Source organism: Sorex fumeus, unplaced genomic scaffold (genome assembly GCF_029834395.1).
Source record: "Sorex fumeus unplaced genomic scaffold, SorFum_2.1 ptg000047l, whole genome shotgun sequence".
In the NCBI taxonomy this organism is placed as follows: domain Eukaryota; kingdom Metazoa; phylum Chordata; class Mammalia; order Eulipotyphla; family Soricidae; genus Sorex; species Sorex fumeus.
Window position 1 is genome coordinate 51,123,225 of NW_026606104.1, and position 12,686 is coordinate 51,135,910.

Consider the following 12,686-nt stretch of genomic DNA (forward strand, 5'->3'; position numbering starts at 1 on the left):
CCCTGGTAGCAGAAATAGATGGAAGGCATCATTGAAATTTATTGAGTTTAAAGATTTAAATCCTGCTGTTAATATCTACAATAAAATATGACAGTGTGGGGCTGGAGCAGTGGCACAGTGGGTAGGGCATTTGCGTTGCATGCAGCAGACCCAGATTTGATTCCCAGCATCCCATATGGTTCCCCGAGCACCGCTAGGAGTAATTCCTGAGTGCATGAGCCAGGAGTAACCTCTGTGCATCGCCGGGTGTGACCCCCCCCCCAAAAATGACAGTGACCCACCTCTAGGGTAATTATCGTGTCCATTCTAGAAGCCAAAGAAACCTGCAGTCATTTTTAAGGAACCAGTTTCAGAATCAAGTTGTTTGAGGGTAGTCATTTGATGACTGTCATATGATGCTACTGAAATCAAGGATGGAAACTTGATTCTTAAGGTACATTGTTTTGTCTAGTGACTTCCAGTGAGAGTCTTTAAAATTAGGGAGGATTGGGAGCTTCACGCCTGACATGTGGAGGCCCCAAGTTTGATTCCCTATATCATATGTGTGCTTCCCTCCACTGCCTCTCCCCAATCAGATGTAATCCTGGTGGCCCCTGATCACTACTGGGTCTGAGAAGTCCTGCATTGCCTGCTGGAACATTGAACCATTTAGCATGCACAGCTGGTCCAGATATCACTGGGATCCAGGGTCCCTGAAGATTGCCTGGGTGGGCCAAAATAAAATTGGGACAGGCAATTTCAAAGGCGTAGAGGTGGAAGGTAGAAGTGAGACAGGATTGAATGAGTAAGACAGATGTGGATTTGAATCTCATCTATTAAGTTTAATAAATGCCTTAAATTAGTAACTCAGGCAGATACTTTTGTGTAGGGGAGGGAGAGTTTGGACCACAGCAGTGTTCTGGGCTTACCGGCTCTGCACCCAATAGTCATCATGGTGGGGCCCAAGAGACCATATGGGTTTCTGGGATCTAATCTAAGTGGGTTAGACTACATGCAAGGCAAGCACCCTACCTTCTATACCTTATTACATACTTCTTAAGATTCACTAGCAGGGAGGAGGTTCTCCCCACCACAGTCTGTTTTATGTACATTCCTTGGCCTTACTACTATGTTAATGTTAATGTGTTTGGCATATCGAATATGTCACGGGTAGCTTGCCAGGCTCTGCCGTGCGGGCGAGATACTCTCGGTAGCTTGCCGGGCTCTCCGAGTGGGGCGGAGGAATCGAACTCGGGCCGGCCATGTTGGCTGCGTGCAAGGCAAATGCCCTACCGCTGTGCTATCGCTCCAGCCCCTACTACTATGTAAAGTACATAATATGCTCCATTTTTTTCAATAAAATCTGAAGCCCAGAAGTTAAGTAACCAGTGTAAGTTCCAGAGTGATGAGGGGAGAACAGAAAATACTTTCTTTTTTGTTATAAAAAAAATTTATATTTAAAAATATAAACAATGGGGCCGGAGCAACAGTACAGTGGATAGGATGCTTACCTTGCACCTGGCTGACCAAGGTTCTATCTGCAGCACCACTGGGCCCACCAGAAGTGATCCCTGAGCATCGCCAGGGGTGACCCAAAAACAAAACCACCAAAACATTGCCGTTGCTTGGTGTCATAGTCACGAATTATCCTCAAGCCAGAATAAAACAGTGTCGCTTTTCATTAAGACAATAGTCACTTATAGCCAATTAATGCATGGTCCAGGTAACCTTACTCTAAAGCTTAGATTCTGGTGGAGGGTTGCGAAATAAGTAAAGATACAGATTGGGAGAGGGGTTCAGGAGATTCTGTAATAGACTAACAGGTGTCCCGTTATAGATCCATGATACCACGGAAGGTCTCTGAAGGTGAAGGATAGAAGGGGGTGAAAAGAGATGGGGGAGAGAGGTGGGCCAAGAGAAAGGATATGGTTCTTGGTTAAAGGAACCACAGACAGGCGTTTTGTGCGCTAGGTGCATTAGAAGCAGAGAGGTAGATCTAGCAAAGGAACGAGGAGGGAGAGAGTAGCTTGGAAGAGCAGAGATTGTTACTTGTCCCATCTGGGTCTGGTGAGGCTCCGTCCCAAGAGTTTTTACACATGGAAAGCTCCGATTTGATGTTATGCCGTTTCCTAGCCATACTCTCCCATACTCTGTTGTATACTCTGTGCCCACCCCGTCCCCAGAAAGGGTTGTCAAGGCAACCCGGATGATTTGGGGGGGATCCGTTGTGGTCACCGATTGCCTGCCGAGGGGGAAACACGAGGGTGCCCGGCGCAAGACCCACTCTGCTTTGCCAAGTGCAGATCCTGCAGGGCAGACCCCCCGCGCTCCAGGTGGGCGTCACGGCCCAACTACGCCCGCTGTGCACGACCCTGGTCGGACAGGCGCCGCCCAGCAGCCGGCGACACTCGGGAGTCCGGACGGAGCTCGGCTCCCGCCCGCACGAAAACGGCGGCGGGCGGCGGCCGGGCCAGCCACGCCCCCTCTGGGCCCGCCCCGGCCCCGCCGACGCCGCCTCTGCGTCCTCCGCGCCCGGCCGCGTCCGCGTCCGCGTCCACGTCCGCACCGACGCCTCGCCCGCGCCGCAGGGCCCGGAGAGGCGACGCCGGGACGTCGAGCGAGCCGGGGCGGCGGAACTGACGCCAGTGGGCTTCCGGGGGCGGCCCCGGGGAGAGCGGCGGCGGCGGCGGCGCCGCAGTCGTGGAGGGGCCGGGAAGCGTCAGCGGCTGCGGGCGACGCAAGTTCCGCGCGGGGCTCCCCTCGCCGCGCCTCACGCGACTCCGTCCTCTCAGGCGCTCTTGCTCGCGGGGGCGTCGTGCGCAGCGTGGGGGCTGAAGAGAAGCCGTCGCCCCCCACCCCCTCCTCCCCGCCTCCGGGCCGGCTGAGGGTCCCCGTGGCGCCGCGTCGCCCCCTGCGCGGTCTCCTCGCCCCCCCGTGGCGGGCGCCCTTCTCGCTCCCGGCACTCTCCCCAGCTCCATGAATGGAAATCGGCTCCGCAGGTGAGTGGCGCGGCCTCGGGGGTCCCCCGAGCATCGGCCGCGCCCCCCCGCCCCGGGCCGGGCGCGACGTGCGGGCTGTCGGGGGGCTCCCCCACACGGCGCCCTTCTTTCGGCCCCTCCCCGCAGCCCCCGCCGCAGTTCTTCGGGGCCGCCGAGGAGACGCGGCGTAAAAGGCTGAAGTTTTGGGGGGGGGGGGGGGGGTTCGAGATCATTCCCTGGTAGAAGATTCTGGAAGGGTTTGCCAGGGCTTTGTTACTCGAGTGGAAGATGGAACGGTGCGCGTGACCTTTGGCCGGTGGCGTGCCTGTCGAGGCACGGGGTGGCTGCCCTCTCCCTGGGTTCTCCCTCTGGGGGTAGCGGGAAGGCGCATGGAGATAACGGATGAGAATCCGTTGGAAAAATAAGGTGTTAACTGCAGCCGTGCCAGGGTACCAGGTTGCATTGCTTTCGGTGCCCAAATTCTCTCCCGATGGAAATCGAGTGTCTGAGCAGCTTGGAAATGTCACCACCTCACCGTGGACCCCGGTTTATGTGAAAAGGTGGATATTAACGTTGATGGCCCCCTCGCCCCATTATTCTCGATTCCTTAGAGAACCAGTTGTCATTCCTGGAATTTGAAGAGAAAAGTTTTCTGTCCTTGGGGGGAAAACCACGACATTGTTGAGGTCAGTTGCAGTGCGGGGCATACTTTAAAGAAGAAGTACCCGTTATAGTGCTAATGAATTTATTGAGAGACAAATTAGGTGTTATGTAATAGTTACCTCCAAAGGATCGGACTTGGCATGTATAAATTAAAGGTATGCTTCATCCAGACAACTTCATTTTCAAAAGATTGGTTAGGGAGAGTTAGGTATTCCAAGCTCTCAATTTCATGTCTCTTTCGGTTTTTAATCAGTTTCTCTCCCTCTCCCCCTTTTCTCTTCCCTCACATCTTTTGAAATGAATTTGAATAAAAATGATCTTGCTTCACCAAAAATCGCTTTTTTAAATGAGGCTTTGAATATGAGAGTAAGAAACTTACATGACGAAAACCAGTGCTATACGGTTGCTGATTAGGTTAAGGAGTCTGTAGGATTGTCAAGAGGATGCAAAAAGAATTCAGATGGTAGAGCTGGGATGGGAAGAGGAGTTCATTATAAATTTGAAATTTCCTATAACTCATTGTGAATTTATTTTCATTGGTTTACAATAGTATGGAACTTGAGCTTCATTTCTCTGTATTCCACACCCGAAATTCCAGAGCCATCATACCGGTGGAAGAAAACCCCCTCTACTCATTCTGCACACCTCCTTCCATCTCTCTACTAACTACCAAGGTTTTTTGGCCTTTCACTCTATTTCACTTAACAGAATACTCACCTTAAGAGCTTTCCATTTTGTCTTAAAGGTACTATTTCATCTTTTTAAATCGTAAAGGCATATACTGTTGACAGTTTCTCTATGCATTCATCTGTTATTAGGCATTTAGCTTAACTACATGTTTTGGCTGTCAATAATTGTTGCTATGAACAGAAAGGTGCAAATACCCTTTCGAATTATTGTTTGCTATTTTTTTTTTTAGTGAAGCAAGATAATTTTTTTAAAAAAAATTATTTTTCAGTTTTTGGGTCGTACCTGGTGATACTCGGGTTACTCCTGGTTCTGCACTCCAGGCAGTGCTTGGGGACCATGTGGATGCCAGGGATCAAACCAGGGTCAGCTGTGTGCAAGGCAAATACCCTATCTTCTGTAAAGATAATTTTTATTGAATGAAACAGAAAGATTTGAGGAGTGAGAAAGAGAGGAAGTTCAAGAGAGAAGCTTCTCCAGGGTGGAAAAAGAAAGCAGAGCCATAGACAAGCAAGACCATGTTCAAGAGAGAACAAGGGCATGAAGAGTAAGCCTCAAATTATTGTTTTTGTACACTTTGGATAGATGCTTGGTCGTTGTGCTTCTGGATCAAATAGGAATTTCCATTTTTATTTTTAAGAGCTATTTGCATACCATTTTCCATAGAGGCTGCTCTAATTTACATTGCCACCACCAAGTATACCAGAGCTCCTTTTTCTCCACGTTCTTTCCAATACTTGCTGTTTTCCCATCTTTTTTACTTCGAGTATTCTCACCAGTTAGATGATTTCACATTGTGGATTTATTTTTTCCTAATAAGAGTTGTTGAAAAGCAAAAGGAGAGAGATGTTGAGGGGCCAGGGCAATAATACAGAGGGTAGGGTATTTACCTTGCCATCAACTAACCCAGGTTATATCCTCAGCACCCCAATATGGTCACTTGAGCCTCACCAGGACTGAGCTCTGAGTGCAAAGTCAGAAGCACTAAGCACAGCCAGGTGAGCTCCCCATACTCCCCCGCCCCCCCAATAGAGAGGTTGAACTTATTTTCTTGTGTCTGTGGGTCATCTGTATCTCTGTCTTGGATTTGGATGGGGGAGCAGTACTAGCAATTCATTTCAGTACTTCACATATGTAAAGCATATGTTCTACCACTGTGGCACATCCTCAGCCCCCGTTTTTTTTTTTTTGAGAAGTGTCTTCCAAAAGGATCTTTTGCTCTTTTTTTTTTTTAAATTGGGTTGCTTACTTTTGTTGTTGTTGAGTTGTTTTAATCCAGTATATGTTTTGACTGTTAACTTCTTACCAGATGTGGAAATATCTTCTCCCATTTGCCAGATTGTCCTATTTTGGGAGCCACACCTGGCACTGCTCAGAGGTTACTATTGCTCTGATCCCATGGGCATGGTGCATTTCAATTTATTTTATTATTTTACTTTTTTGCTTTTTCAGTCACACCCAGCGATGCATAGGGGTTAGTTCTGGCTCATGCACTCAGGAATTACTCCTGGCAGTGCTTGGGGGACCATATGGGATGCTGGGAATCGAATTCGGGTTGGCCCCATGCAAGCCAAACGCCCTACCCACTGTGCTATCACTCCAGTCCCTCAATTTAATTTTTGCTTTTTCTTATTAGTATTTTTTTGCCACATTCTTTTTTTAAAATTTTATTCAAAATTTTGATTTTTTAATTTAAAACTGATTGACAGTACTGTTAAATGATAAGGTTTTTTTTTTTTTTTTTGCTTTTTGCTTTTTGGGTCACTCAGCGATGCCACAGGGGTTACTCCTGGCTCTGTAGTCAGGAATTACCCCTGGTGATGCTCAGGGGACCAGATGGGATGCTGGGAATCGAACCCAGGTTGGGCACGTGCAAGGCAAACACCCTACCCGCTGTGCTATTGCTCCAGCCCCTAAATGATAAGATTTTATGCATGCAGTGTTCCAACACCACACTATCCACTGTAATATCAGCTTTTCTCAACCATTATCTCAGGATTCCCTCCCAGCCAGCCCTCTGTCCCTCTCATCTGTATATTTTGTTAAAGGAAAAGTTTGCCTGGATTTACTTATTTATCAATCAGCCAATCATTTGTTTCCATATTGGTTTGTGTGTTTCCAAAACTGAGTTGTCTTTATTTTTACATTTTCTACTATTATTTAGGGCCGCATTCTTCAACCTTCATACACCTGTGGACCAGGGAAAGTAGGAGAAATATTTCAGAACTACTACAAAAAACAGTGAAGCGTTCTGCTCACTTTAGCTGCTACATGATTTGGGGGATCCGTGGGGTATATTTTTGGCTGATTGCCAGAAAATTTCCATATATTTGTCCACAAACCACAGGTTGAAGAACAGGGATTTAGGAAATGTGATGATTTGGGGTTATAGGTGATTTTTATATAACTCTCCCATTGTCAACCCTGCAAACAAAGTATGAAAGCTGAGTACTTTATAAGTCACTCTAAAATCTTTTGTTTCCTTGCCCCCTTTCCTTCTCTTTGTTGATCTTGTTGCACGGGGTAGAGGGGTTGGACGGTTTTGATGCTCAATAGGGGATCATACCTTTTAGTTGTGCTAATGTACATTCTGGTTGTAATGCTTACCAGGGATGGCTTTGATGTTTATGTTCAGTGGTTGTATTCTCCTAGCCACAGAGCTCTTCATATTTTTAGTTGATGTGCGTACTGGGGCAGGGAGCTGGGGAGTCACACCGTTTAGTTGAAGCAATCCCATATACTTAACAGCCACTATGTGATCAACCATCATTGTGGTGCCAGGGCTTTCAAATGGCCGAAGTGTCAGAATCTTACTCAGTATATACAGTGAAACTAGGGATAGAACTCATGACCTACACAAGGCAAGCACTGAACTATCTCCTGGCTTCTTTAGAAATAATTAAAAGAAAACTCTGTGTATGTGTGCGTGTGCATGTGTGTGTGTGTGTGTATGTGTGTGTGTGTGTGTGTATGTGTGTGTGTGTGTGTGGTGTGCTGGAGAGAAAACCTAGAACCTCACACACGCAAGGCAGTGCTCTGTTACTAAGCTACACATGGGACCATCAGAATTAGAATTTTTTTCATCTTTGGATTGAGAAACAAAATATGAAAAACACCAAATCTTAAAAAAATACGTTTGAAATCTAAAGTATTTCACACACTTCACTGGCTGTTCCAGCTTACCAGAATATAAGCTTACCAACTTACAATTCATTAAAGCTTCTGTGAATTCTTGAGCGATAGATGAATTTTCTTGTTTTGTTGTGGGGCCATACCCAGCAGTGCTTAGGGCTTACCTGCCAACTCTCTGCTCAGAGATCATGCCTGGTGGTACTCAAGGGACCTTATGGGTTGCTAGGAGTTGAATCTGGGTTACCACATACAAGGCTGTATGCAACGCACTCTACCATCTTTCCAGCCCTACAGATGAGTTTTACCCCTTCAGCTTGCATTGCCATTACCCATTTAGCTATCTTCACATCTGGGAAATTAGCAAGTATCTTCTTGGGCTTTTTAAATTTTAACAAAAATTTTTGGCCACATCTGGCAGTGCTCGGGGCGTATTATTTTTGGCTCTGTCCTCAGGGGACTTTATTAGGTGCCAAGGATCGAACCCAGGTTGCCCGCATGCAAGGCAAATACCCTACCCACTGTACTATCGCCCTGGCCCCTATTCTTGTGCTTCTTGACAGGAAAATTTTATTCCTCTTTGGGATGTGGGTCTGAACTACACAGTGGTGCTCAGGGGCTACTCCTGGTTCTGTGTTAGGGACATCAGAGGATTATTTGATGCTGGGATTTGAACTGGAGTTGGTGTCATTAAAGGCAAGTATCTTAACCCTGTACTATCTCTCTCCATCAAATTTTATTCTTAATTGCAGTTTATACATGATTACCTGTAAATTTATAAAGGAGTATATTACTCAGTTATTAACAAAAACAACATTTTTGTTCTTTTCAGTACTTCTATATAATTATTATGCTATATGTTAAATTGAAAGGGTAGTTAGGAAAGATAATGTATCTCTGTTTAAATCAGTAACTTGAAATATATGTATTTTGTTTCTAAAAATTTTAGATGACCCAAAAAGCGAAAAAAAAATTTTTAGATGTAGGGGATTAAAGAGATAGTACAGTGGGTAGGGTGTTTGCCTTGCATATGGCTGACCCAGGTTCAATTCCATACATCCCATATGGTCCCCTGAACCCCAATTCTTGGGTGCAGAGCCAGGACTAAGTCCTGAGCATTGCTGATGTGGCCCAAAAAAGAAAAATAAAACTTCAGATGTGAATGTTTTGTAATCATCTATCTTGGCTATCTAATTCTGTTCCAAGTTGCTTCTGTGTGAGGATTCTCAGGAATTAATATATTTTTAATATTTCATAATGGAATCCTAGAGAAGTTTGTATTATGTAATTGTTTCATAGTAAATCATTCCACACTAAAAGTTAATTTTTTTTAATCTTTCCTTTCATGAAATATATTAACTAATTTTTAATGGTGGCTATACAGCCTTCTGTTTTAGTACCATGTAACCTTTGATTTTTTTTAAAGGCTAGCACAATTTATTTGTAAAATAATTAGTGCTTTAACATGAAATCCTATTTTTTACAGTTTACTTACAGAAAAAAGAATTATAGTTATATTTTTAGTTAGAAAATCATGGGAATAAGAGAGGCAGAATTGTTCATGGAGATGAGAATAATTTTGTTATTTTATTTTTTTTTTGAAATTTACATACAAGTGGTAAAGGCTCTCCCGTCGATCGTCGATTTGCTCGAGCGGGCCCAGTAACGTCTCCATTGGAGACTTTGTTGTTACTGTGTCTGGCATATCGAATACTCTCGGTAGCTTGCCGGGCTCTCCGAGAGGGGCGGAGGAATCGAACTCGGGTCGGCCATGTTGGCCGCTTGTAAGGCGAACGCCCTACCGCTGTGCTATCGCTCCGGCCCCCGCTGTGCTATCGCTCCGGCCGCGTGGTCATACTGTCAGAAGCATTGTACTTACGTACCAATGGAGAAAAAGATTTTTTCAAATAAATTTTTTTTTATGCTTTTTGGGTCACACCCGGCGATGCTCAGGGGTTACTCCTGGCTCATGCACTCAGGAATTGCTCCTGGTGGTGCTCGGGGGACCATATGGGATGCTGGAAATCGAACCTGTGTCGGCCATGTTGGCTGTGTACAAGGCAAATGCCTTACCCGCTGTGCTATCGCTCCAACCCCTCAAATAAATATTTTAAGGGTAAAAGAAAATGTATAATCAGTTAACATAAAGACTTTTAAAAACTATTCATGACTACATCATAGTGATATAACCATTCTTCAAATTTTATTTATTTGGTTTTTGAGTCACACCTAGCAGTGCCCAGGTCTGTCTTCTGGTGGGCTCAGGGGACCATATGTATTGCTGAAGATCAGACCTCGATTGGCTGCATGCAAGGCAAGCGCTCCACCCTCTGTACTATCTTTCCAACACCATTCTTCAAATTTTAAAAACAAATTACAGACTAGTGACTTTTTTCAAAGTTAAGGAATAATTTTTTGCTGATTTAAGGAATTGAAAAAATTATTTCTAGGTTGTTTTTCCTTTTGTTCTTTTAACGAATTATATGTAATAATTTGGTAATTTATACTTTCTTGTAGGAACTTTGTATTTATTTGGTTCTGTAAGTCTGGTCTGATTGTATGAAAAGAGGTGGAGATCCGGTTAATCAGAATTTTCCTGGAAGAATTCTCGGTTGTATAAGGACTGTCCTGGCTCAGAGTAGGATATTCAATGTCAAGTTGTTTGATCATAGTTGAAAATCCTGTAACCTTCTTTTACACTGGTTTACATAGGTTTAAAACACTTGAGACCTTTTTCTGTTTTGTTTGGGTCACACCCAGCAGTGCTCAGGGCTTACTCCTGGCTCTGCATTCAGGGATTACTTCCTGGTGGAACTTGGGGAAGAATATGGGGTGTCAGGGAACAAACCTGGATTTCCACATGCAAGGCAAATGCTCTACCTTATCTATCACTCCAGCCCCAAAATACTATAGTCTTTACCTGCACAGTGAATATAGATATTTTGTTCATTTAATAAACCGTTTCTTTTAAGGTCAAAATCTTAAGTGATCTATTCATTTTTATTTTACATTGATGGGGGAAAGGACCTATTAAAAGTTCTTTTTTCAGGAGTATAAAATTCTAAAATATAATTTTAAACCATTCCCCTTTCCTAACCTGTTGAATCTCAGTTTGTTAGAATGAACTGCATTCACCATCCTTTCCTACTTCTAATTCAGTTGCCTAGAATACTCAATAGACCCTCATTCTTGCTCATTAACAAAACAGATGTGAGAAAGAATATTGTGCGGTATTTCATCCATAATGGTTATGTTGTTAGGAGCCATGAACAGCCTTTCTGTATCTGGAGTTTCTGTATGTAATTATTAATGACTTTGTTTGGCTAACCAGTGCTTTCTAAAAAGTGTTGAGATTGAGCTTATTTTGTTACACAACTGATTCTTTCTCGTACATCTTAAATATGGGCTTTTTGTGGTTTGATTAGAATAAAAAGCTATATTTATTAGTCTGGAATGCCCATTTATTTAATTTGGAGAACCCCTCTCCCCCCATCCCAAATAATAATAAAGTAAAATGTTATTCCCAGGAGAGAGGGATAACACCAGTGCTAGAAAACATGCTAAGAAGCCCCTTGATTTCCATCCTTGGCACCACATGGCCCCTCGAGTACTTAGTACCCCACTCCAAGCTCTGCAGGTGTGATTCTGGTTTCCCTTAAGCTCCACTGGGCCTGGGAGTAGCCCCTATTAAAAAAAAAAGTATTCCCCTGAGAGCCATCTGGGAAATTTAATCTATAACAGGCAGAATGTCCTCTTTTTACCCTTTACCCTTTTATCATGGCAGGTAGGGGGGCTTTCAACCAGTATTCAGGGACCACTCGCAGATCAGCAATACTCCACCAACCAGGGCAGGATGGTTCAGTACTAGGGCCCTGTGATGCAGTGCTGCTTGGATGCAGTACCCATCATGGCACCCCCTGTGGTGCTTGGGGCTTCTAGAGTCATACCTGGCAGTTCCCAGGGGGCTCTTAGGCCACACCCATCCATTGTTTGGAGAAAAGTGTGATGCCAGGGACTGAATAATTCATTCAGGTCCATTCTAGGCTTATGCCCCTGACTTCTAAAGGATCTCCTGGGCCCTGAGGCTGTATGTTCTAAAAGTGATTATCTGTAATGAATGTAGTCATTGTAATATGATTTGAAGTACAGTATATTTGGACAGTTTCACTGAATAGACAATAAATAGGAGGTTACTAAAATTTCTGATGTTTACTAGTTTACAAAATGCTGATATTTACTGTATGCATGGTGACTTACTTAAAACCATTTTATTTTGCCAGTTTTGCTTGTGTTTGGGGAACACACCAGATAGTACACAGGGGCAACTGCTGGTACTCAGGGGACCATACACTGTGCTGGGATTGAATTGGGATCTGCGTCATGCAAAGCAAATACTTTAACCCCAGTATTATCTGTCAAGGTGCTTGGTTTTGATTGTTTTTTTAAGTTATGCATAGAACTTTTTTTGGAAAGTATTCTAATTCATACGTAGAATCATTGAAGCGAGATAGTCCATGAATATTAAACAATAATTCCTAGTGAAAATTTATAATTTGCTGTATGTATTTTGACTTACTCAGTGCTTGTTTTCATTAGTCATATTTGCTGTAGACTTTTTTTAGATCTAGACTCAACTAGTACTTGTTTAATGATAGATTAGAAGTAGTAGACATATACATTTGCTTTGAAAATGTATGGTTTTATGTTTGAAGTTTAATATGATAGTTGATACTAATCAGTACTTACTATAGGTACTGAAAAAATTAAGAGTAAAATAGTGGATAGTGCTTTATATTCTGGATAGTGCTTTATATTTTTATATAATTGTATTTTCAGTTACAGTGTGCGATACATATATTTGTTAACTAAAATATGGCTCACCTAAAGAGTATTAACTAACAATTTTTTAAAAAATTTTTATTAGTGAGACACCATGAGGTACAGTTGTAGACTTACAAATTTTTGTGCTTGGGTTTCAGTTATACAGTGATCAAATACCCATCCCTCCACCAGTGCCCATTTTCCACCACCATGGATCCCAGTATCCCTCCCACTCCCCATCTCCCCCATCCCACTCTGCCTCTGTGGCAGGGCATTCCCTTTTGTTCTCTCTCTCCTATTGGGTGTTGTGGTTTGCAAAAGAGGCAATGGGTGGCAATCATGTTTGGTCTATAGTCTACTTTCAGCATGCTTCTCCCATCCTGGGAGGATCCTCCCAACACCCTTTATTTGGTGCTCCCTTCTCTGTCT

The 12,686-nt window shown here is 43.8% G+C and overlaps 1 protein-coding gene across 1 annotated transcript in view; it reads left to right on the top strand.

Annotated features, from left to right (window-relative positions):
- Positions 1–2,843: 2,843 nt before the first annotated feature.
- The window catches only part of AGO3 (argonaute RISC catalytic component 3), a 121,738-nt gene continuing 111,895 nt past the window's right edge, over positions 2,844–12,686 (top strand). Inside the window, exon 1 of the mRNA XM_056122746.1 lies at positions 2,844–2,978. Within this exon, the coding sequence (XP_055978721.1) occupies positions 2,960–2,978 (19 nt within the window). The 5' untranslated portion in view covers positions 2,844–2,959. The remainder of the gene's footprint in view (positions 2,979–12,686) is intronic.